A 25,466-nucleotide genomic window follows, 5' to 3' on the forward strand; every position below is an offset into this window, starting at 1 on the left:
ACCATTATCCTAGACTAGTCTAGTCATTCAAATCTGAAATACAGTCCTATATCGAGCAAGGCAGCCGACTCTTTCTAAATGGTGGCTAAATCAAATGTCCTCTACATTATTTGACTAGCAAGCCCTTTTAAAAATCACTCGATTTTAAATCGGTTTAAGGCGAATAATTTATTAATGGCATATTTGATAGTTAACTTTGTGCTGTCAAAGAGCCTTACTGGGGGCTACAACTTACCCTGATGGTGGAAATTATGAACATGCAGCCCTATCCATCGTTTCATTGGTGCGCATTTCTGGGGGCGCGGCTGTCCTGCTATGGACCGCATAGACATTGGCTTAGACGTCTGCCACTCAACATAGTCTCCCCGACTTCAAGGTAGTCTGAGTGGAGAAAGTAATGAAGATGGAGCAGTTTGATGTTGTTCAATTATTAAGGGTATTTATTGTGTAGGTGACTCTAGATACCTGTCTGGTCGGATCCGTAGAGGACTACGACCCCTCCGAATCGGACGGATAGCATGCACGTAAGTAAACAAGTTCACAGACTACTTAATAAAGCGATGTTTGAAGGATAGCTAGCTAGCTAATCTTAAAGCGATCAGATTGACAGCTGGAAATCATTGTGCCATTGAGAGGCTGTATCGACAGAGAAGGTTATGGTGCTGCCTGTGATTGAGCAATGGACCGAGAAATTGCACCAAGAGGAAACGGAAAGTCTGCCTTCACCGTGAGGTTAACCCCCGCGGTTCACCATAGAAATACCAGCCTCAGTGAAGGTTTCATAAAGACCAAAGTAGCTGGTGACCTGTGTCTACCTGCGACCTGTAAGATCTATTCATTAACAGTATAATATATACCGACATGGAAGGAACGACTTCTGCTGTCTGTGGGAAAAGCCTATCATGCAGTGCCAAATTTTCTAGCACAGTTGTAATAATAATTGGCCCCTTGCCCTGACTGACAGGCTGTCGACTGTGTGATCAACAGAGAGCAATTTTGTACTTGGCTTTGCCCTGTTGTTGTGTGTGTGTGTTATTTTTCGTTCAGGAGTTGATCCCTCGATTGAAACTTGTTCCACGTTGTTTTCCATACCAGTCTTCTGAGCATTGTAATTACTTGGCCGGGATTTTATACTAACCATCATGTGATGTTAGCTTTTTTCGTTTTACCATTCGAAACCGTTGCCACGAGTTTCCTCTGATGCAGAGCCCTAAGACGACACCACATTTTTTGTTTCATGCTGGTTTTATGCTGAAAAGACATATTAATGCATTTAGTGCTGTTTCTACTTCTTACGAGTACTTCAGACTGTGTGTGTGTGTGTGTGTGTGTGCGCGTGCGCGCGCGCATCCCGTGACCATGTACAGTATATCTGGCTATATGTCTTTCTTAAAATGACCTTCTCTGATTTCTTTGTTCTCTTTAAGCCGAGTTGGCCAATGAGCACCAAGCTATCGATGGGGCTGCTGTCATCACGCATCACAGATGTAGAAGGCACTTATGCAAACAGCACTAGAGTACACTGGTTCACAGCCTGTTGCGATGGCATCCATTCATTCAATTACAAAACGTCTGCACCATGTCAAATAAACCATTGGAAAATTCACATAGTTGAAGAATCACTGTACATTTTTGGGGAAAACTGGACAATTTTTTTTGTTCAAAGCATCATAAGATGGTAGCGTTAGTCTGGGATATAAATAGGAAAGGCCTGGTGCTAGGTCTCCAGAGGATTTTTTTGGAACCTAGACAATTATCTGCAAAGCAGGGGGTGAAATGGAACCCTGCGGTGGTCGACATTAATTGCTGCATGTCCCTAGAGAGAGAGCGATTGTCTTAACGAGGGAAGGGGGAGAACTTGACACTCAGAGAGGGCAGGGGTTAAGGGGAAGACGCGGGCTGAAGTGATAAATCATAAGTATTTACTGCTGATCCCATAAGGCTCCCTGGCGGAGGGAGGCGGGAGCAGGGGGAGCCATGGATAGGGAGAATGACTGGCTCGGTCCGCAGGAAGTGTACGCTACTATAAGAGGATTCCGCCCTCGCTCGCTCTTCCTGACGCATGCATTCGAATACACACCCACGCACACTGGAGACACAAAACACAGACTCCCTTGAGAGGTGTGTGTGTGTGTGTGTGTGTGTGTGTGTGTGTGTGTGTGTGTGTGTGTGTGTGTGTGTGTGTGTGTGTGTGTGTGTGTGTGTGTGTGTTAGTATAACAGGGAACACCCTGATTATAAGCTAAACACATCCGCTCTCATGCTGTGGGGGGGAACATGGTGGGAGGCAGTGATGAAAACACAAAAACTGAAGGAAGGTAAACTTGACATGACAGGATTGGGGATCATTGGGTTAGGGAAGCAACTTGCAAAACCCAAAACGAGGAGGGAAAATGAAACTAGACTAGCAAAGGAACAGACACTGCGATGGCTATTAAGGCTAATTCAACTTGAAAAGCATGTTGTATGCCACACTTTTCTCCTGTTATGCATTCCCACTTGAACTTTTCATTTGATGTTCGATTTGTGCAAAGAAACAAGGAGCATTTTACACTGAGGCCTCGGGTCGTTGGACTTGTTATTATGAAGAGTGGCTGTTGGGGAGCACGGTTTTACAACAGCTTGTGAGTAGTGATGGGTGGGTCAGGTCTGGTTATTCATGCGCTTGAGTCAGCCCTGGCAGCATCTTGACACGTAATAATGGTTTGATATGGTCTTATGTATCAGCTCGAGGCTTTCTAAAGGTGGATATTAAAGGGTGCATGTGTATGTGGTTCTCACATCCTGTACCACAAGAGAAAGAAATGCAGTAATCTAGCTGCCGTAACAGTCACTTTGCTTCTCGAATGCTTTCTTTCTCCTGGACTAGCTCTCGATACCATTGGTCCATTCACTTCCTGACTGGAAGTAGAAAAAGGGGCTTGGACGTCGTAAGCGTATGCAACCAGAAGTGAAGTCATTGTTGAATGGAGGAGTGTTTGGGTGTGTATGCGTTATTCTCTCATACCAGTTTGGTTTTACTTGCTCGAGACTGAATTCCCTCAACTGGCTCGACAAGTTAGGTAAGATCTCTAAGTTTCTACAGGAAGGAGTTGATGGAGGTAGTTCAGGTCTTTAAATGTTTATGAGCATGAATTGAGTAATGCCCCGGTGGTGTTATCTGTGTTTGAGACTTTGTTTCATCCTGCCAGGTGTGTCCTTATGATATGAACTTTGGAGGTTAACCTCTCATAGGATCTGGTCTTAGATAATGTCTTTATTCTTATTTTTTTTGTCTACTAGCTGATTCTGTTGATATATATATATATATATATATATATATATATATATATATATATATATATATATATATATATATATATATATATATATATTTTAACCCAATCAAACCATGGTTCTACATTTGATGAATTGTAAGTTTGTTTACACCTAGCCTGGAATGTGTAATGTGTTGTACTGCTTCTAACTTGGCCTGTTCCATGGTATTCGGAAAAAACAACCAAGTAAACCTAGTCATTTTTATGGGGGATTATCAGATAGTTTTTGATATACATGTCTGAAATTTAACCACGGTGAGATCATTTTGAGAGAGTGTGTTTTGGATTGGTGGAATTTCAGTGGGAATGGGTTGACAACGGAGCTAGCTCATAGGAACAGGTTTTGTGAAACTGCAGGGCAGGCGGCGTTGCACAACCTTTCTCAACAAAATTGTCCCTCTGCACCGAATAGTGGGCACTGCTGCTACTTCAATATGTTGTGTTGTTCAAACTGTACGTGTGAGAATCTGTACTACTCGCCAGGTGCAAAAGGGTTGATATCATCGTTAGCTTGGATCAATAGGTTAACGCTTGTGTTTGTGAGTGTATGTTTGTGTGTTTGTTTTTTGTGTGCGTGTGTTTGTGCTTCTTTCTAAAGTTAAGCAATCGAATCAGATTGCCTGTTTGATTCATTATATGTACTTGCATGATTCTTGCAATATCTGCGTTGTAACTTCAGGGTTAAAAGCACTTATTGTAAGGCGCTTTTGAACTGTAATGTAATATGTTGCTGCCCTAGTCCCCGCTCCACTTGCGATCTTGGCAGCATCGAAGTCTGTGTTCATCAACGCCACCCAACCCTGTCTCATTCCTCTTCGAATTACACAGAAACCCTCACCCCTCTCGATCACTCTTATCCCGTCATCCATCACACCGCAGCTGTCTACCTCGTTAGGGATCTCTCTCTGTTAATCGTTGGTCTCCATCCCTCCTTCACGGATTTCTTCCATCCCATCCAGCTCACCTTCACCAATTCCATCCTCTGTCCCCTGGATCAGAGTTGCACATGCAGTATCGCATCTGCTCAGTGCTTGTGTACATCATTGGCATGTGCACGCCGTGCCAGGCTAATTGTGAGCTTAACGGGAGACGCACATCTGATGCGTTTTCATTAGAGACGATGTGGTCACAGCCTTATTGGATCTTCTTCCACTTTCATTGCTATACAGTCCATATAGAGCTGGAGAGGAAGTTTGGCTGACTGCCCTGACGTTGCAATAAGTCTCAATGCCTCAGAGTTCTCTATTTCTGTATGCGTTAATTTTTTTCCACAAATTGCCACAAGTCAAGATCCAGCCCCTCTCACCAATGGGGATTTGGGGCTTCATCTGAGTCTAGATTGTGTGTGTTCACTTTTGTGTGACAGTCACAAGACATTCCCTTCCTCATTTTGGACCGCAGGCTCTGTTTGCGTGGAAGCTGGATGTATATGTTGTGCACTGCATTCATGGCTCGATATTTTCAGAAAATAACTCCAGAATGGAATGGCTGGCTTTGAGCTTTGGATAAGAACAATCACAATGCCCTTGCGTTCAGCCCACTAGAGCAGCAGGGGCTGTAGGCAAACACATGCTGCATTTACAAGGTTTTCCTCAAAATGTGCTTGCGTTTGAAAAAAGTGTGTGTGTGTGTGTGTGTGTGTGTGTGTGTGTGTGTGTGTGTGTGTGTGTGTCAAATTGTTGACTAATATGGAGATAATTCTGCAGTGGACATGGATTACCTGAGTCCCTCTTTTCCCGGCGTTTCCTTTCCATTTAATTCCATCAGCATTGAGGTTGGGCCTATAAATACACTGAGTGAGGCTGTAGGACACAATGCATAGGAGAAGCAGATTTATTGGATGTGTGGTGGATTATGAAGTGGATATGAGGGTCTCCAGCGACAATGGATGTGTATTGTACATTTACAAAAGGGCCTGAGGCGGGAAACAAGAGGCAGGATACCATGGAGACGACATCAAAAATAGCAGGGTGAAAACGATTGGCCCCAAGGAGCCGAGCAGCATATCATACTGGATCTGGCTGTTGTTATTGTGCCAGGCTTTTGTGTATCGCTGTCGATTCACAAGGAAGTAGGTCTATAGTAAGTCTGGGAACATTTTTGTTTTCGTGTTGGAATGACGAAAAAGTCTCCTAAGAAGGCCATGTTATTGTTTTTGGAAAGCAGGTGTGTGTGTGTGTGTGTGTGTGTGTGTGTGTGTGTGTGTGTGTGTGTGTGTGTGTTCGAGGGGGGTTAACTCCCAGCATGTCTTGAAGACGAAGAATCACAAGAACTTCTGAACTTTTTAAATTCTTGAGTCACTACAGCCTGTACTCATGGTTCTGTTATGACACACCGGGTTGTTTCTGGTCTTGTTCCCCATCTGTCATTATCCCACACACACTACACACAACACACTACACACCAAACACACGCAGCCTCTGGTTCCCAAACATGGACTTTTTGATAGCACTACTTTCTTTCACCAGCAGTCTCCAAACAAACGAGGACAGACAGACAGACTACTGTTGGTGGAAACAGAATCTGCTATGGTCTTGCTTGCTTTTTCCTCGGGACAGCCGTATCGCCACTGGTAATGAACCAAACAGATGTTGGCACACAGTGTGGCAGGGGTTGAAGGAGCAATGGCGGTAGATGGACACATACAGGCGGATGGAGGGCAGCAGTCAAATTGCTCCTTCAAATTGCCTTTCCTTAAAGGACAAAATGTTGATTGTGTTAATAATCCTTTTAGAATGAAGCTCTTTCTTGTTTGGGGGCGGGGGGGGGGGGGGTCATCAAGTCACCAGCACTCAAGGCAAACTCTGTCCCCCCTACACCACCTACACTCAATCATATACGCATGGACTCTCGCCTCCTACATCCTGTACTGTGTGTATGGGGTCTGCGGTAGTTTTAAAATATACTCTGCGTTGCCAGGATACGACTGTTTGTCACAAGTTGTTTGTCTGCGTGCTCATCGGGAGCTGGAGGTCTGGCGGTCTGGTTCCATACGGGCAAACCGTGATGGTGAGGCTCTGTCCACCACCGCTCCAAGCAGGACGGGGGGACTGAGGCTGCATGACTCAACGCAGGGAAAAGCATTTTTAGTACTGGATAAGTCAGTACATATCCAGCACGGTTGCCACAACGATGCATGGTTTATCGGTTGGAGGCTGTAGTTCTGCATGATTAAACTTGTGTGTGTGTGTGTGTGTGTGTGTGTGTGTGTGTGTGTGTGTGTGTGTGTGTGTTTAACAAATTATTATTCTCTTTCTCCCTCAGGTAGATGCAGCCCCGCTGCAGATGAGGAAGCATGCTGGCTATGGACCAAGGAGTGGTGGAGGAATGGCTGTCCGAATATAAGGTGTGTGTGTGTGTGTGTGTGTGTGTGTGTGTGTGTGTCTGTGTGCAAAGGCATCCTTGGTAACCGTATTTGGCAGACAGACTTAACCACACACACCCCTGTGTGGCTACAATCAGTGCACACCATCTGTCTGAGGCATGCACACTCAGTAAAAGACCCAAGACTTGATCAGGGTTTTTAATTCAAGAGTAGTGCTAAACTGCATCATCAATATGTGAGTGACTCTAGTCCATTAGAGAGTCTGTCCTTGAGTTGGGGAGAGAAGATGCTCTGTTGATCTCTCCGGGATCTCCTTAATGGGCCCTTTGGGGTGGATATTACAACGTGTATGTGCTTGATTATTGGATTATAGATTACAGATAAATAATTTCTCAATGCTCCCTCAGCAGTTTGTTTACTTGTGTGTGTGTGTGTGTGTGTGTGTGTGTGTGTGTGTGTATATATGTGTGTGTGTGTGTGGGGGGGGGTTGTTTCAGACGCTACCTGACAATGCTGTGTCCAACTATGCCGCATCATTGAAAGACAAAGGAGCACTGGTTCCCGCACTTTACAAAGTCATCCGGGAGAACTACAGCGACGTACGCACTCATGCATGCACACACAAACACACACAACCACAATCCTTATTGAGGTTGTAAAAACAATAGAGCCACAATATCAAGACACAGCTTTGATTCCTCCCTTTGCTTCTCCATTAGTATAACCGACTAAATAGACAATTAAAATATGATATACAAGTCCAGAAGTGGTTCAAGTTAAACACATTGGTTCATTCATACCTATGTAATCCTTTCCCTTGAATACATCACACCATTTGTCAGCAACACAAGCGTCAAGTCAGTTGAGCTCAGTTGTAACTGTGTGTGTGTGCGTGTGCGTGTCCTCTACCCCGGGACCAGTTGCTGGAGCCCGTGTGCCACCAGCTGTTTGAGTTCTACCGGAGCGGAGAGCCGCGGCTGCAGCGCTTCACCCTGCAGTTCCTCCCGGAGCTGCTGTGGAGCCTGCTGTCGGCCAGCTCAGCCAGGGACCCGCACACCTCGGGCTGCATCGAGGCCCTGCTGCTGGGTGTCTACAACCTGGTAGGCCGGCCGGGCAGGGCGTGGGGGGGGCGTTGTTTTTTATGTATTCATCCGTGTTGGGTTTGTGACTAAACTTGGGAAAACACACTTTCATGCGCATAGTTAAAATAGTTCAGTCCCCCTTCTTGGTATGTGTTTGATAATTAATTCTTTCTCTTCATAAACACGTACTGGTACCAGTGACATGATGAACTTAAATTGGTGTGCGCAATTGTGGTAACTAAATTAACTCCAAAGCTCACTCTCGCTCTCTTCCAATGCCAAAAAAAAAAAAAACAGGACAATGAAATCACATATGACCACTACTATTGCCTCCTAATTCCCGGTGAACACGCCCACCACCTAAAGTGAGAGCGTTGTTAGCCAATCAAGAATAGAATAAAGGAAACGTGGGTATGTGCCTCACACACACAGGTCCCGGGAGTCAGAAAAAGACACTACTTGCTTTTGTATTGACCTGTACCAAAATAATTGACGCATAAATAAAACATTCGATAAAGCAAGCCGCTTTGGATAAAAACTTCAGTTAAGTAGTAAAGAGTCAAATATTAGAATCCCTCTTGGGTAAGGATTTTAAAAAGTGAATATCAAGACGATGTAACCTTTTATTTAATAAATGGCACATCTGTGAATAAGGAGATGTAGAAGATGGAGTTGTTCACCTCTAAAATTGCCTCAGCATATGAGAGTAGGTCAGCTGTCACGTCTCATAGCTGGCTGGCCTCCCTTATTCTACTTGACATTAACCCCCCCCCCCCCCCCCCCCATAGAAACACATTCATGGATGCACGCACACACATTAATATACCCACATGCACACACAAGCTTGCCCACATATAAACAAGCATGCACGCGTGTTACACCCTAGAGGCAAACACACTGGGTCACGCCAGCGAGCACCGTAGAGGAGGTTAATTTAACACCATTCATTTCAGAGCTTTTCTGTTAGCATTCTAGGGTCCATCTGCTAAGTATGGGTCTGGTTGTTTGTTTCTTTTGCAGGAAATTGTCGATAAAGATGGACAGAGTAAAGTGTTGTCCTTTACCGTCCCTTCGCTCTCAAAGCCATCAGTGTATCATGAGGTCACACACACACACACACTCTCTCTCTCTCTCTCTCTCTCTCTCTCTCTCTCTCTCTCTCTCTCTCTCTCTCTCTCTCTCTCTCTCTCTCTCTCTCTCTCTCTCTCTCTCTCTCTCTCTCTCTCTCTCTCTCTCTCTCTCTCTCTCTCTCTCTCTCTCTCTCTCTCTCTCTCTCTCTCTCTCTCACATATATATATATATATATATATTATGTGTTCTTAAAGACCCACATTTTAAATGAGGGTTTTAAAATGTTTCTGTTTGTTCCCTCCTTATAGCCTTCTACTATTGGCTCCATGGCCCTGACGGAAGGTGCTCTGGCCAATCACGGGCTTAGCAGGGTGGTGTACAGTGGGCCACACATCCAACGAGAGACCTTTACCGCTCAGAACAGGTAAAGGCTTCAATGTTCCTCCACCGGGGTGAAAGCCCCTGGTATATAGATATATAGCATATAATTACTCTTATATGTAAATTACACAGTATTTATTATGTAACCAAAATATACCATTACGTACATGACGGCAGAACTATTTGGATATGTATATATTTTGATTGTATTCCACTTGAAAGATAGAACACTGACTGTGTGTGTGTGTATGTGTGTGTGTGTGTGTGTGTGTGTGTGTGTGTGTGTGTGTGTGTGTGTGTGTGTGTGTGCGCGCGCACATCTTTGTGTGCTGTTTAAGGTTTGAGGTGTTGACCTTTCTCCTGCTGTGCTACAATGCTGCTCTCAGCTACATGACCCCTTCCTCTCTCCAGTCTCTCTGCCAGCTCAGCTCTAGGTAAAACCCTCACACACACTAACACACACACACACATCCATTCTATTTTCATGGGAATATAGTTATGTAGTGTGCATGGTGGCCCCCGTGGAACAGGGACCACTTCCCATGTCAATATAAAGGGCTCATCTAAGGTCATGAAAACACAACAAGTCTTATTTGTTTGGGATTGTACACAAATTAAACAATACTGAATATTATGTTCCATTTCTGCCAAGTCTGTTTCGCTAGATGCCATCCAATTCTACACACTGCACTTTTTTAGATTAGGGGAATTTATATTATAATGCTTTTAATTGACCTGTTTTGTAGAAGTCCTACATCTAATTGAATATTTGAGGTCTTTCAATACAGTTAGGGATGTAATGGTATGAAAATTTAACCTCACTGTCTCATCGTGAATGAAAGTTTAGCTGTTTAGCTTAGAATATTAGCTGTTAGCAAGCAGCTAAATGCCTTCTTAATACATAGCCTACGCTGGGGGTGGGCGCTGCACTTAGGCTTCTGTTAACAATATTGACAAGTTACTAAGTTAGACAGACGGATCATTGCATTCTCCCTCAACCCGAAGTCCCACCACACCATGCATTACAGCTAAAATGTCAACGGTAATTTACCTTGCATTGGCTATACAGTTGTGGGTGATTGTCACGGAGATGAGTCATGAGATTCAACGTTTTGCTACCTTTAGCAGAAACTTTTTCTTGTACGTTCTGCAGACAGGATAACTGTCTTCAATTAACTGTCTCTCGGAATTCTTATAATACCCAAAATATGCTACTTCAGACTTAGTCGTCTTAGAAGGCTCATGGATATCTTGAGCGCTGTTGTCTCCTCCTTCCGCCATGATTCCAACTTCAAGAAACTTAAAAACATTTTGGTGTAGGCTACACAGTGCGCCTGTGCGGCAACTTCAGGAGACTCGGATGAAGCGCTGAGAAGGATTTAAGCATACGGTTTACCTAGATAATAATTTTATTTGAAATGAAAACGGTAATTGTTATTGACAACATTTTTATCGGGGTTTATCGTTACACCGGTAACTGTTATATCCCTAAATACAGTGTAATCAACATGTCCATATACATGCTAACCCAGAGTGAAGTAAGAGCCTTTTTAAATGTATTTCATTTTGATTGGATGCCTGCCAGGGTCTGTATATGCGGTTACCCACGGCAACAGCTGCGGCGCTACAAAGGCATCAGCTCAAGACTGACAGTCACGTCCGAGTTCCTGGTCCAGCTCATCACAGGGATTCACTACGCCTTGTGGGTGGAACACACTCACTCACTCACTCACTCACTCACTCACTCACTCACTCACTCACTCACTCACTCACTCACTCACTCACTCACTCACTCACTCACTCTCTCACTCAGGTAATCTGTGCACTCCATATATATAAATGTGTTTGTGGTTCTGTAGGTGTAACGGAGATGTAGAGGTGGGCTCCAAAGCCCTCGATGACGTTCTGTACCGGGCTCAGTTAGAACTCTTCCCAGAAGCTTTGCTGGTGAGTGCTAATACATTTTTTTTTTATTGTTATCTATTGTCCCACTATGTTTTTGTATGTGTGTTGCCATGCATGTAATGCATTGATTGGTTTCTCGCGTGTGTGTTTGTCGGATACCGTGGGCCCTATGTAATCCCTGGAGATTATTTGCATGCCCTCTACTTGGTTTCCGCTCAACCCTAATCCTGGAGTCCCTGGGAGCAGGAGGCTTGACCCTAAGACTGTACCGTAGAGCAGCGGCCCACAGGTCCACCACAGACGGTGGGCTGCTGGCCGTGCCATACAGACGCCATCCTCAGAAACATTGATACCTGAAATCAGATGACGATTTGGATTATAAATCCAAGATGGGAAATGCGTGTGTCAGCGCTAGGAAACCTTAACTCTTTCATTTGGGAAAAACATTTTTTTGCACTGTTTATATTTGTTGGGAAAATGATACGCTAATTATACAGCAGATTTATTTTTTGCGTAAATCTTTTCCCGGGACTTCAAGATAATCTCGCTAATTCAGAAAAACAGGGTGATATTATTTTCTCAAGGGAATGCTTTACGCCTCGGTAAACAGCAGATTAACAGATTGAGAACAATACAAATCTTATACGAATTTAAAGCCTTAGCCAGAGGTGGAACGGTCCAGTGGGTTAAAGTCTTCTAGGAATGCTAATACCAGGTGGTTGCTAAACTGTGTGGGTACATGGGTATGTGAATTTATGTACCCAATAGCCACCCCACGGGGTGTGTGTTGCGTACGTATCAATAGGCATGCTGTGTAGCGATTAGGATGCTCCGCTACCATCACATGTTAGGTCCTACTCGACCGCGGGAGCGACGCTCGTGTTCCTCATGACGTTTATCCTTTATAGATGTATCTAATCGATTGATAGGTTCTCATTGTTGAAATTTACGGATACAACACAGCCCTAGTATGGTATTTTGCTTCATGTCCATCGATACCTTTTTGCTGTTGGTTTGTGTGTCGTTGTTTTTTTTTACACAAAACACTTTTGGGTTGAAATAGTTGACTCCCCAAGGCATCCCGCCAGGTTACCAAACAGCAGGATAAAAATGTCCATAACTCAAGTGTTGAGGTTATCACGAAAAAATTTGAGTTGAAATTGCAGTATTATTCATTGATTCATAGATCATTTTCACCTACCTCTGTGTAATCATGTGAGAAACCTATAGCTGGACTTAAGTTCACTGTTTGTTTGGGATCTGCCGAAGAATGATGGGGCCGGTAATTAAAGCTTGCTGTCAGCAACTCAGGGATTAATGGCAAGGCTTTGGCAAAGATTGGCATATCGTGCTCCGTCGAAGGATTTGCTTCAAGCTGCTTTGCAGCAAGGGGTAACTGTAGAAAGAAAATTAGCGGAAAACCATCTCATATGCCTCCTTCTTCTTGGCATTCAAATGCAGAGTGAAATGCTGGATGGATCCAGTTCTTCACAGCCAACAGACAGAGAAGCGCGATGCTTTCAGCCGTTATTATTTCATGAAGCGCTCCCGTATAACGATGAACAACAGACGGACATATTTGAATACAACGTGGACCTCCGTACAAATGATAGTTCAATAATGTCTTGGGGCTTTTCTGAAAGTCTGTTTAATGTATAGTTTTTAGGATCTGCATTCTTATATTTTGTTATTTGGGGGTAATTTGCCCTAAAAATATTCACTGAGTGTGTATACGTGTATGTATCTATCTACCTGTATCTGTGTGTCTGTCTCTCATACTTCTATTCTCCTCAGTAGCACCCTCCTGAAAGAGTGTGTGTGTGTGTGTGTGTGTGTGTGTGTGTCCACCTTCCCAGGTGGGCAACGCCATTAAGTCGTCAATGCACTGCGCGGCGTTGAAGAGCAACAACAAGGAGGGGCCGCGCAGCATCCAGGTGGAGATCACGCCCACCGCCTCGCGGATCTCGCGCAACGCCGTCACCTCCCTGTCCATCCGGGGCCACCGCTGGAAGAGACACGGTAAGGACAGATACACGTTTGTGTGTCTGTGGCAAGACACTGCAGACACTGCCCTTTTGGCTAGAATGCCCTTTTGGCATTGTTGTTAAATTTTTCTACATTTATTATAACAATGTATTGAAGACAAATACAACGGGGAGTTTTTGGGATGGCTTGTTCTAGATTCATGGTGTCCTCCAAATGAGCCAGGGGAAAACATCAAAGGCGAAAGGTGAAGGATTCCATCAGAGTTAGAGTCCGCACTGGAGACCACTGGTGTGTCTGTGGAAAAGACTTACAGATGCGAAGACCCCAGGAGAAATCAAGGGCCGCATTATTTACAGTCATAAACATAAAATCTCCAGTCTTATCTTTAATATGTATTTTGGCATAGTTCCATTATGACTGCACAGCAGCTCACAGATTGTTGCTTTCTTAGCAACCACCCCCTGCCCCCCCTTTCCCTTGTGTAGCGATCATTGCTGCGCTCCTATTAGGGCTGTGCTGAATAAATGGTCTGCAGCCAGGGCCTTTGTTGTAAAGGCGAGCGGAGAGACAAAAAGTAGTTTAAATTACAGCCATTAGCGACCTGTCTGGAGACATAATGCGTAGCTTTCACCCGGGGTCCCCAGCACCCTTTGAATTGTCTCATAGTGATCCGGGGATGGTTCTCAGACCCGGATCCCGAACCCACTCATTTACGCCCAGAGAGAGCCCTTTTGTTTTTAACAGATGGCGCATTAGTGATTCACTCGTCAGATTGAACAAGGGGCACATGGGAACATGCATGTGGTCATATACATCACGTCCATCTCCCCACAAAGCATGTACTTTTGAATGTTGCAGATGTGATGACTATGATTTCTGTCTTTAAATTTATTTCTGCCATTACATTGATTTATTTTGTGTGTGTCTTTTTGTGTGGTTGTGTGTGCCTGTGCACATGACCATATCTATATTTTGTGTGTGTGTGTGTGTGTGTGTGTGTGTGTGTGTGTGTGTGTGCGTGTGTGTGTGTGTGTGTGTCAATCCATTCATCTGTCGTCTGTATACATGTCCATGTGTGATGTTCATCCCACCCAACCCCCCCCCCCCCCCCTTCGCTCCCCCTCCCCCTCCCCCCATCAGAGTCCCAGGAGGTGAGTGTAGACAGTGAGTCTGCCCCGGGGGGCGTGGCCATCCCCGAAATCAGTCTGACGGGCGTGAGCGGCGAGCGAATGCCCAACGGAGACTCCCTGCGGGTCCGCCCCGACGGCCGAGCCCTGTCCGACGGCGATCCGCTGGGCGCTGCCTCAGAGGTCAGCCCGGAACCCAGAGGTCACGACCTCACTGGCCGGGGTCAGGAGGTCAGGAGGCAGAAATCTGTCAGGCGCATGGTGGAGAACGAGGGTTCAGGGATCGTCCTGGCAGGGCGGAGTCAGTACTAAGGTCCGGCCCCTGCCTCCCCTTGCCCGACTCCAAGGGTAACCACGGTAATCTTGTTCGGGGAGTGGCGTAAAGAACTGCATGTTCCCTATTAGCACCCTCCCCTCTTCTCCCCCTCCTCCTCCTCTTTCATGCTGGGCCCATGACTCCTAAATGGCACTGCTGTGATTCTTCACCTTTTTTCTCCTCTGAATGATCCGTCCATTACTTTCATTATATTCACTCATTCTGTCTGTCCTCTTCTTATTATACTGTTGTGAAGTCGTGCTTTGGACACCTATTATGATTATATAAAAGGATTAATTTCATAAATGCTTCTAAAAACCAACAGCTTTAAATGATGCACTTGCAACTTAACATAACAAAAAAAAATGCAATAATGGGATGTCAAACTATAATTTGTCTTATGCAATTTTTTCCATCAGAAGATGAAAGTGGTTCAGTTAAGGTCCAGCTACCATTTTGTAATGACACACAAGGCGTTAAATCCTGAATCAGGATTTCTCCTTTTCCTGCTCTGGAATACAGATAACCTTGTTTCATCAGTGACACATTTGATGAATTTCCCATGATGGTGATGATACATCGTGTCTTCCATGTGATGCCAGCATTGGGCGGGGGTGGTAGGTAATGCTACATGCTTAAAGAGACGTTGATTTGGATTACCAAATTAGCTTTTTGGGAGCCATTGAATCCCTCTAGAAAGGAGGTCAGATCCTTTTGAAATACGGTAGAGCATGAGAGGTGAGCAACAAGGAGCTGAGGTATGTTTCTGTGATGTCACAGCGCCGGTGACCTCACACTGACCCCGGGGTCTTAAATTATGTACAATTGAAATTTTGTATTTGCGTGTATGAACCTTGAGAGTATTGAATGTGGCCACGAGTATCAATTTATTATTATATAATGTGTTACTTTAGTATTAGTCGTATGACTTTTCTTCTGAGATATTAGGTTGATTAGTACAAGACACATTTCTCACTATTTGTTGCGAGTACCTTTTTTATGCAATCTCGGAATTTGTTGAGCTCTCGCCTTTATAATATGCCTCAATACATAACTACCGGGTTGCTATGGGAGACAGATTTGGTCCCTTTGATGAGTAGGATTAGTAGCTTAAGAGGTGTGTGTGTGTGTGTGTGTGTGTGTGTGTCAACCACTTTCATTTTATTGTGGACGGTGGGACCCTTTGGTGCAGGTGTTTATGGTCATGCAAACAAAGTGTGTGTACGCGTTTGACTTTATGTGTGCTTGTATTTCCCCTGGAGTGGAAATTGTCTTAACTTTTAGTGGTCTCTCCAAATTGTTCTTTCCCTTTGTAACTTTTTCCAATGGTTCTGTTTTTTGAGACACTAACCCCTACCTTCCTTACCCTGCTCTCTTGGGGTGGGGGAATCAAGCACTTCTCTGAAAACAATCCACTGACTCCACCTCCTGGCTGTCCTTACCTAACCTTTGTGTAGCTCTGTGATGTATGCTCCGTGTCTTACGGCGATGTGGACGGAAAACAACTGTTTTTGCACCACCTGCTGGAAGACAATGAAACTGACCATCTGTCACGCATCCGGTTGAGCAACGTTACATGACGAATGAAAAGTTGCCATCACCTGCAGCTGATCTTTTTAAGATTGACGTGTTTCAGTGTAATAACCTAAATTGTATAAGGAGCCAGGTTGATTTTTATCATAATTGGATTTGTTCAAACGTGTGGCTGGCTGCCAGAGGCTGGTGACAGATGGTACAGTGTTTTTTATTGCCCCCCCCCATTCTTCTCTGTGCTGCTTATTTCTCCATGTGGATCCCTTCTCCTCGTCCTCACCTCCGCCCTCCCTCCCTCAGATGCTGTTGATCTGGGTTCCCCGGACGAGCTGATGGAGATCTCAGAGGTGGATGAAGGGGTGTGGCCGGGTCTGACGGTGCCAGGCGACGCGGCCCCACCCACCATCACCATAAGCAACAGTTTCACCACGCCCAGCCTGGGGGCGCGGGCCATGAAGAAGTGCCGGCTGGCCGGGCGCACAAGCAAGGACAAGGAAACGGGCCAGGCGCCGGGGGGGCGGGCCACCAGCGAGAGTGCCGAGCTGTCCGTCAAGCGGCTGACGCTCACCTCCAGCCAATCGGTGCCCAAGGCGGGGGCTCTGAGCAGCCTGACGCGAACCGCCAGCGCCGTCTTCTCCCGCTCCTTTGAGGCCAGCAGCGCCCCGGTGCCCAACCACCTCCACCACCACCACCACCACCACCACTTGCACCATGCAGGGTCGGACGCCGGCGCCCACGAGGCCGCCACGCGCTACTCCTGCAGCATGCAGGAGGAGGGGCTGGGGTACCTGAACCCCGGGCCCAGCCACTCGCCCCTCTCCACCAGCATCAGCGTGCACCTGGGCCCCGACCTTTGAACCCCCATGACCCGCAAAGCTCCCATGCCCCTCGTACCCCATGTGACTTGTGATTTGCATCTGACCCACGTACCTGTGACCTGGAGCTCCAAGCTATGCTAAGTGCAAATGACCACAAAGTATTGATTGGAGATCTGCTCCTGTATCACTTGCCACCATGTTCCAAGTGTCTTTCCTGTCTCCCCCCCCCCCCCCCCCCCCATCTGTAGTGTTAACCCCAAAACACCCTTCTAGTCGGCTTCCATAAGCTTAGCCACCCCCCCCCCCCCCCCCCCCAACTAAAGCACCCCAAAAAGGGCCAGTCCTGGGCTTGACCGATGGAGCCCATCTGTACTTAACCAGTAGTACACCTCTTTCCCTCCTAAGGACAAAACGGTGTTCCTGCCCAGTACAGTCCCATTTTAAACGAACCGGGACACTGGGGAACCTTATGCACACATTGCTATAAACTGTGGTTTGAGAAGATTTGTTAAATTGTGTGTGTGTGTGTGTGTGTGTGTGTGTGTGTGTGTGTCTTTTAACGTTTTTTAGAAAATTGGCTGCTGATTGATGTAACGATCACGTTTCTTTTGTGAAATGAAACTGTCTTTTCATGAACTTCCTCAAAGTAACTGATAGCAATAGCAATTGATCCCAAAAGTATCCTTCCTTTAAAAAGAAACAAACCTGTGTTAACACATCTGTGGTTCATCCTTCTTTGAACTTTTAAAATCAACAATTCTCGAGGTTTTCCTTTGCATTCATCAAAATTAATGGGTATGGTTTAACATTGTTGAGCTGAAAAGAAAAGCAGCAGGAGGAGACCAACTGATTCTTCGTGTTTACAAGTGGACAGTATTGTCATCGCCCTGTGGAAGCAATATTTATGTCCTTTCTTTCTGTACTCCTCTAGTACCTTTTCTCTGAATCGCTGTGTCCCATAGCAGAATAAAGTGTTTTACAAATGGCATGATTTTTGTTGTTTGATTTTGGGCAGTTGTCTGATGGATATCTTTTGTTTGATGTTGCAAGTAGGGCAGAAGCATTGGATCTGAAGTATTTTTCATACTCGTACGATAAACCAAACAAATAGTACTCATTTTTAAGTTTTGAACATCCTCATTGTTGAAGGCTTAGTGACAAACAAATGTGAACATTTCCCATGCCTCCATGCCAAAGGTTCACGAAACATGTGTGATAAGTCCTTATTCTTTAAGAACGTTATGTGAGGCTTTAGTCTTTTGGCCCCTTTAAGGTAATTTCCGAGAGTGGGGAATAAGAAGTTTACGAGGCAATCTTGATTCTTGTGCACTCCAAATCACACCACATCACACTCTGTGATGGGGCTGAAGGTAAATGTTTCCTTTCGTCTCCTTTGTGTATTTGGTCACATGGCATAGTTGAATTTCCACTGCAAGGACAATGGATTCATATGCAATCCATCTGCTTGTGTGGGTGTCAAACTTGTTTCTATCTAAACACACACGCCAGTGTGTTATTCTTGATGTATTTCAGTATGTGTTCCTAGGTGTCCACATTTTGGTGGAAAAGTAATAAGTATCGTCTCATTTTCTGGAGGGAAGTATCACATTTTTACAGCTGATAGAGAAATGTTTTTTCTTGTTGTCGTACTAAAGGTGGTTTATTTTGGCCTTTGTTTTCCTCTGAAAATAACTTGATGCTAGATTGGAATAAAGTGTGTCTATTACATTTGTGTGTTGTTGGTTTTGTTATGAGTTCTGTGGATGGGATAACTGTTCAACGGAGTCTAGGATACCGGTTAATGTCCATAGGTGGCATTCAAGCAGTATCCCTAGGAATACAACTTGTCATCTTTGTTTTTATAGAAACCTTGTGGAAACCCTTGATTTACTTAACCATTAAAACCTATTCTATGGTGTGTCCGGAAGGGCACATACAATTATTTATTCCGTTTTTTATGAAGGTTTACACTGACAGTTTTTTTAAAGATAACCACTGAAGTCAATAGAACACATCGCTATTCAACAAAGCACTACACCTACACGGTCTAATGGCGCCGTTCTCGGTCCTGGTGATAACGAGACGCCTCGTCAGTGATGACGCTCAAGCTTACGCGTGTTCCCGACAGCGGCCGCTCACGTGCACTGTGTTCGGAATCTAAATGTTCTTCTTCGTCAGCGGTATATATCACACCAACAGGATTACCGCTACCATCTGTTGGGCGTGGAAGATAGGTTATGTGTTTGTTGGTGATCAAGGAGGCCGCAAGAAAAAAATATATATATTCGTGCATACAAGCAACACCTTGATAGATATTTGGAATATCTGCAGGTCGATTATTTTATATTAACATATATGTTGTGTGTGGGTTTAAATAATATTTCAAGTTTGACCGTTTATTGTGCAATTGTTCAGTTAAAGGCTGTAGAGAAAACACAATGAGAGAGACTACACGTCTCGTATCTGACGTTACGCTCCCTAGGACTGGTGTGGACAAGACCGACAATCTCCCCATTAGCATAACTGAAAATCTACACATGCCCCGACTTATAATTGTTTTCACCTCTTTCAATGCTGTTATCCTCCCCTTGGAAAAAAGCGGTTAAGTGGAGCAGAGAGATCGCCATGTCTGTAAGAGTGGTGGTGACATATCATTCGCGTCGAGAGCAGCGAGGGGCTGTAGTTCACAGAACGGCCTCACACAAAACCTAACATTATCAAACTTCTTTGCGAAATTTTTTTGATTTCTTTGCATGAAAAATAATTACTTTCTCTCCATTGAATACGATCTCAAAGTCCCATGGGGGTCTACCGGAAGGGGCGGACTTACGAACTCTATAGAGTGGAGAAGTCACGCCCTTTCCGGTAGAGCCCATGGGACCTATCGAAAAATATGAATGGGTTTTAATAGAGAGAAAGTAATTATTTTCTGGTCCCAGTCTTTATATGCCCTGGATTACACATATGTTGTTTGTGGATTTAAATGAGAATTTTTCATGCAAAGAAAACTAAAAATTTTCGCGACGAAGTTTGTTAAAGTTAGGCTTTGTGTGAGGCTGCTATGTGAACTAAAGCTCTTCGCTGCTCTCGAGGCGAATGACATACGTCACCACCCGCACTTTGAACTCCGGTACAGACATGCCGATCTCTCTGCTCCACTTCACCGCTTTTTTCCAAGGGGAAGATAAAAGAATCGAAAGAGGGGGAAACCACTATAAATCGGGACATGTGGAGGGTTTCAGTTATGCCGATGGGGAGATTGTCGGTCTTGTCCACGCCAGTCGCAGGGATCGTGACGTCACATACGAGACATGTAGTCTTTCTCCTTGTGTTTTCTCTACAGCCTTTAACTGAGCAATTGCACAATAAACTGTCAAACTCTTGACATGAAAAATTATCATTTAAATCCACAAACAACATATGTGTAATCCGGGGCATATAAAGACTGGGACCAGAAACTAATTACTTTCTCTCCATTGAAACCAATTCATATTTTTCGAGGTCCCATGGGCTCTACCGGAAAGGGGCGTGACTTCTCCACTCTATATCATTCGCGTTCGTCTTAGTGATTGTGTCATGTCATTGGCTAGAGTTGTTATTGTTAGCTACATTTGCCCCTTTAGCAAACCAGCTCGACAACAAACAACACAACTTTAGATTTTATTGCACGCACAGTCATGTGTAATACATTAATTGCCGATATTAAAATGACCAACGTGGAACAAATACAAAGAAAATAAATCTCTTTACGGGCGCAGCCATTTTTGTTTTTGTTTGCCTCACTGAACTCGGTATGCTATCAGAATTCCAAAATGCCGTGAAATGCCGCAAGAAAGCTGTGACATTTCCCTACTTGCAACTCGGACGGCTGGTGTCCGAGGCATCTGGAACACACCATCTGTTGTCAAAATCAGGCCCCAGTTACCGAACGGAAGTAGAATCATCAGAGCGTCATGAGGTGTCGTTCACGAGAACTTTTCGACGCAGCGAAAATGTTTTCACCGTAATTCCCAGCGATCTGAATTCACCACCATGCATAAGACCTGAGCAACGCCTTGAAATTACGTTTACGGTATTCAGTATTCAGCTTCCCAATAAAAACTTGCCTAATGTGCAACAAACACCAAAATCCCAATACTTGACCAACGTTAAATCGGTACTGCTTCAATATTTAATCGCACAATGTTACAGATTACATCGACCTCTAGATGACGCGCTTTGGCCTATTCACCCACGACACTACGCTCAGGTTTACGGCACTGCATCCCCGAGGGAAGTCACCAAACAGTGTTGCCAGATTGGGCGGGACAGTTTTCCGAATCTGTCAACAATGACTGCAGCGTGCTCGCCGTGCTGCAGCCAGGTTGGGACAGATTTTCAGCCCAATCTGGCAACCCTGTCACCCAGTCCGCTCCGCTCCTGTCTGCCTGCTGCTTCTGATCCACACGAAGCTGCCTGCCGCGTCTGAAGCTCTGCTTGTGAGCCATGGCTAAACTGAGTAAAGAGACCAAGCAGCGGCTGCAGCAGGTCTTCCAATGCGGCCAGTTCGTCATCCGATGGGGCTTCATTCCTACGGTGCTCTACCTAGGTCAGTGTCTTAACATTCGGGGGTTATCTGTCATTTTGTGTCAAGCTAGCAATGTAGCTTAGCATAATTTCCTCTCGACCATGTGTTGATAATATTCGTGATCACACGCGGGGATGCACGACACAGTGTTTATCCGTGTGATGGTACAATAGAAAGGCCGGGTTGTCTTCACGGTCTTCAGACCTTTCTCTGGGAGTCAGTGCCTCGTTTGTAGGAGTGTCTGCTGGGGCTTCCTCGGATTATCCTTGAGACAATCAACAGTCAGGCCGGAGAAGAATACGATAAAAATCATATTTATCAGTCATCATAGTTAGTTGCCCTGCCATGTATTAGTGTGCATTCAGCTGCAGGTCTTCACTTAGCCGTTTATGACATCAACATATCTGTGGCGATATATTGTGGATGTGGTTGGGGTCTGGTTGTTCTGAGACGTGTGGTTTGTCCTTCACTCTGTGGTGGGCGGTGCTTGGGGGAGGAGTTGTCTGCGATGAACGTGCATCCGTTAAAGATTTCATCAGGGACGCTCATCGATTCGTGACCTTTAAATGTATCGCGGGGTTGCAGGAGAATGCTGCAGATTGCCGACATAAGCCATAGATATTTCGTTATCAATTTCATCATACAGGACTTCCTGTCTCCGGTTGGGAAATACTTCCCCACACATACTTTAAATATCCAGGGAAACTTTAGTTATCACCTAAGAGAATAAATTAGTGAGTCACATCTGTGTTATGTTTGCAGTAATCCTCCCACTGAGCTGTCTCACCTGGAGCCAAATCAAACAACCAGGCCCATTCCCTTGCGTTAATCCTGGCACAAAAAAATGTGTCAGCCCCTCTCATTTCCCGTCTGGATGGAAAAAGTATCTTAGTCTTATCGTAATAAAGTATTTAAAATGCTGTTTCAAGATTGTTCGCAAATAAAGGGCTTAATATGGACTTTTTTTTATTTTTTATAAAGAATGAGTAATGGTTGACCAATGAAGTCCATAGGGGAAGTGTGTAATTTAGGAATCACTTCTGTTTTCTTACCAAAATTTTTGTCTCACCTTAGAGAGACAAACTACTTGGTCACAGTAGTAACCTTTTACAGTGTACAAGTATTCTGTATTATGTTAATCCAATTCATTCTTGCAGAGTGGTTGGATATGGTTTGGTCTGCAACTACAACTAACAATTATCAAGCTATCTTTGTAGTATACGGGGAATGGGTTAACCTAGTGATTTTTAGTTCTTGGCATTTGGTTGTTGTACCGACAGTGACTGCGATATATTGTTGTTACTCTTCATAGCCTATTATCGGGCTGGTGCTCGGGTTAGCCATCGTAGGCCTGTATCGTGGAAACACCAACAGACTCTTGTTTGTGTATCAGCTATTTTTTCTGGCTCAGCCCTTATTCCAACGTTAAGATATTGTTAACATACTGAACCATGCAGATTGGAACTTGTTCTTTTTTTTTATTCGTGATCAGTTTTTGCCAGATTCTAACTTACTTTCAAGCCTCCTGAGTGGTCGGCAGGATGCGCTATAGCCTATAAGTATGATGAGTATGATGCTCCATTAGGCTGTACCTGATGGGCTCAAACAAAACCTTTTTTTTATGTTTTAATTTCAGGCTTCCAGCGTGGAGCAGATCCAGGAATGCCTGAACCCACAATTCTGAGGTGTGTACAAAATGTCACTTTGAGGACCATACCTGTGATCATACCATTGTACCCTTCCCTCCTGGCTTCACTAAAACCTCAGTTAACAATACAACATGGCTAAATAACTCCCTTGTTCTGGTAATACAGCCCTTTTTGAATCAATGTGTTGGTCAGTTTGGAGTTTGTTGAATAATTGCAGTGCTCTTATCACAAAGATCATGCTATATTGCTGGACAAATTACATGGACAAAGCATTGTCCGCTTCAAGTCTAAAGGGATGTTAACAGGTTTACCATGTTTATTCTGCTTTATTTCTTCAACTCTTGACTAGTTTGCTATGGGGCTGAGGAAGGCTCTGCATGCGACCGATCAACTCCATCCATCACCGTGGCGGGGCGGGCCCTCAGGAAGTCAAGTGGATAACAATGGACTGTTCCTGTAATAACTAATGGCCCTCAGAAATATAGTATATATAAAATACATAGAATATGGTATCTGTATTTATGTCTGAATTGCAGATGACCAAGGGATCAATGTGATTGTAGGAGGAGGGAACGTTGCATGACTCGTCTTTTTGTTAATCCATTTATATTTGTGTAATGCTTTGTTTACATATGCATTATTATTGTACGCATATCTGCATATGTTGGAAATGGCTGTTTTTATCCTGGAGATTCTGACAATAAACCTTCAGTGAGATTACAGTGTCTGTGTATCTGCATATCACATTTTATTTTCAAGATTTCCTTTCTTGGCATCTTAGTTTGATACACGCAACAATAAAGGCTGTAGAGTAATATTGTACAGTCCCTTGACTACCACTGAGGTCTGGTGGTCAGCAACACACATAGTACCGTTTGGACTGTGAGGTTCATTCCTGGAGAAACATTCATTTGTTATGGTCCAAGTTATGGTGGCCCCTAATGGGTTTGCCTGCTATGAACTCTACCAGGAACATTTTACCCTACATGTTCATGCTATATTCTTAGCTAGGTAAAATCTTGTGCATGGCCATTTTTGTAATTATGACTTAAAAATGCATATCATAAAGACTAATTGCATTGGACATTTGTTTATTTAACACACAAAAGTTGAAATAAAGAAAAACTAATACATTATTCTTGAAACCTGACATTGACTGGTGCAGCTTCTGCTATACAAGTGATATTTTTTATAAATATTTATAAATATATTTGCATCATTGAAATATAAAAAATGTTAACTACCAACTGGCAACAGTACATTCAAGGTAAGGAAATACATTATAAAGATGTAAAAGTGACTTCACGAATGCAAAGAACAACACAATAAATAAGTTCACCATAAATATGATAAATTAAAATTTACGAAATAACCTAAATAACCAAGTTAAAATAACGAACAAACAGTTGCAACTCATTTAGATTGACAAGCAAAGACAATTTTCCGTTTGTAGATCACTCGGAGCAGCTTTGAATAGTTAAGTTTTATGGCTTTGATTGGACTGAGTTGTACTTTTGTGAGCCACTCTATGGCCTCTGATGATTGAACCTCCCCTCTCCTTTCGAGAGAGGTCGCGGTTGCTGTCAATCAGGAACAGGTGCAGTTTGCGCAGGATGCTGTGCGCGGTGAGCTTGCTTTGAAACGTGTTGGTGTTTTCCAGACCTTGCAGTATGCTCTGGGCCTCGGTGTCACTGAGCACTGCTAGCCGCTCCGGGTGCCTCATCTGTTTGGCAAACAATCAATGAATAAGTATTTGGTTTAAAACAGGACTATATTGGACTGTGGTAGGATATAGCCCTTTGTGCCCTGTTGCGTTGTCCAACCTGGGCCAACTTGTGTGTATTAATAGAGTAGTAGTAACACCGTTCTCACCTTTTCCTTAATGAGATGAATCAGAAGGTTACTGTTGTAACTGATGTCCTGTAGAAGGGCATTGTCGGGGTACTCCTTCTTCACGTGCGTCAGCAGCACCTTGTACACCTGCAGACCCTCTACCAGTCTCAAGAGACAGGCCTCCTGCACAGGAGCAGAAGAGAGAGCAGGTCAACCTCCAAGGCACGTCATGATGGTTTAATATCGGCCTAAAGTATTTGTATATGAACAGAAAAGGGCCAGCCGCCAGGCTCTGTTAACCAATGTATCGGGAGTCAAGGACCTATGTCTCTCTCAGTGATTATGACCTACAAGGCTAAACATACCCAAAGCCTCTACCAAATGAGATGTAATTCTACACATACTATTGTTTACATTTATTTCTGGGATACAACCCTTTACATTACCATGGAACAAAGTCACAAAGCTAAAGAATGACAAAGTAACATTTGTTTTGCCTATTTCCAAGTATAATTGGCAATTAATAAATATCTCCCCTACATAGGTTGAATAATATT

The 25,466-nt window shown here is 44.2% G+C and overlaps 2 protein-coding genes across 6 annotated transcripts; both read left to right on the forward strand.

Moving 5' to 3' along the window:
* The first annotated feature begins 372 nt into the window (after positions 1–372).
* Positions 373–18,575, forward strand: hycc1 (hyccin PI4KA lipid kinase complex subunit 1). Of its 5 annotated transcripts, none has more exons than XM_079749454.1 (12): positions 373–524; positions 6,581–6,662; positions 7,139–7,240; positions 7,562–7,741; positions 8,744–8,824; positions 9,103–9,218; positions 9,514–9,609; positions 10,761–10,877; positions 11,035–11,122; positions 12,937–13,099; positions 14,207–14,550; positions 16,343–16,482. In XM_079749454.1, exons 2-11 carry the CDS (start codon positions 6,612–6,614, stop codon positions 14,503–14,505), a joined length of 1,293 nt encoding a protein of 430 aa, XP_079605580.1. In that variant the 5' UTR covers positions 373–524; positions 6,581–6,611; the 3' UTR covers positions 14,506–14,550; positions 16,343–16,482. The 5 variants fall into 5 exon arrangements, with proteins under 5 accessions (XP_079605580.1, XP_079605582.1, XP_079605584.1 ...); XM_079749456.1 differs by having other exon boundaries at positions 14,207–14,541; positions 16,343–16,478; XM_079749457.1 differs by having other exon boundaries at positions 376–524; positions 6,585–6,662.
* A 2,719-nt stretch (positions 18,576–21,294) lies between these two features.
* Positions 21,295–23,796, forward strand: tomm7 (translocase of outer mitochondrial membrane 7 homolog (yeast)). Its single transcript, XM_079749909.1, has 3 exons — positions 21,295–21,448; positions 23,064–23,112; positions 23,426–23,796. Exons 1-3 carry the CDS (start codon positions 21,346–21,348, stop codon positions 23,439–23,441), a joined length of 168 nt encoding a protein of 55 aa, XP_079606035.1. The 5' UTR covers positions 21,295–21,345; the 3' UTR covers positions 23,442–23,796.
* Positions 23,797–25,466: the final 1,670 nt, after the last annotated feature.

This window comes from Pollachius pollachius (genome assembly GCF_949987615.1).
Source record: "Pollachius pollachius genome assembly, chromosome: 13".
NCBI classification, from domain to species: Eukaryota; Metazoa; Chordata; class Actinopteri; order Gadiformes; family Gadidae; genus Pollachius; species Pollachius pollachius.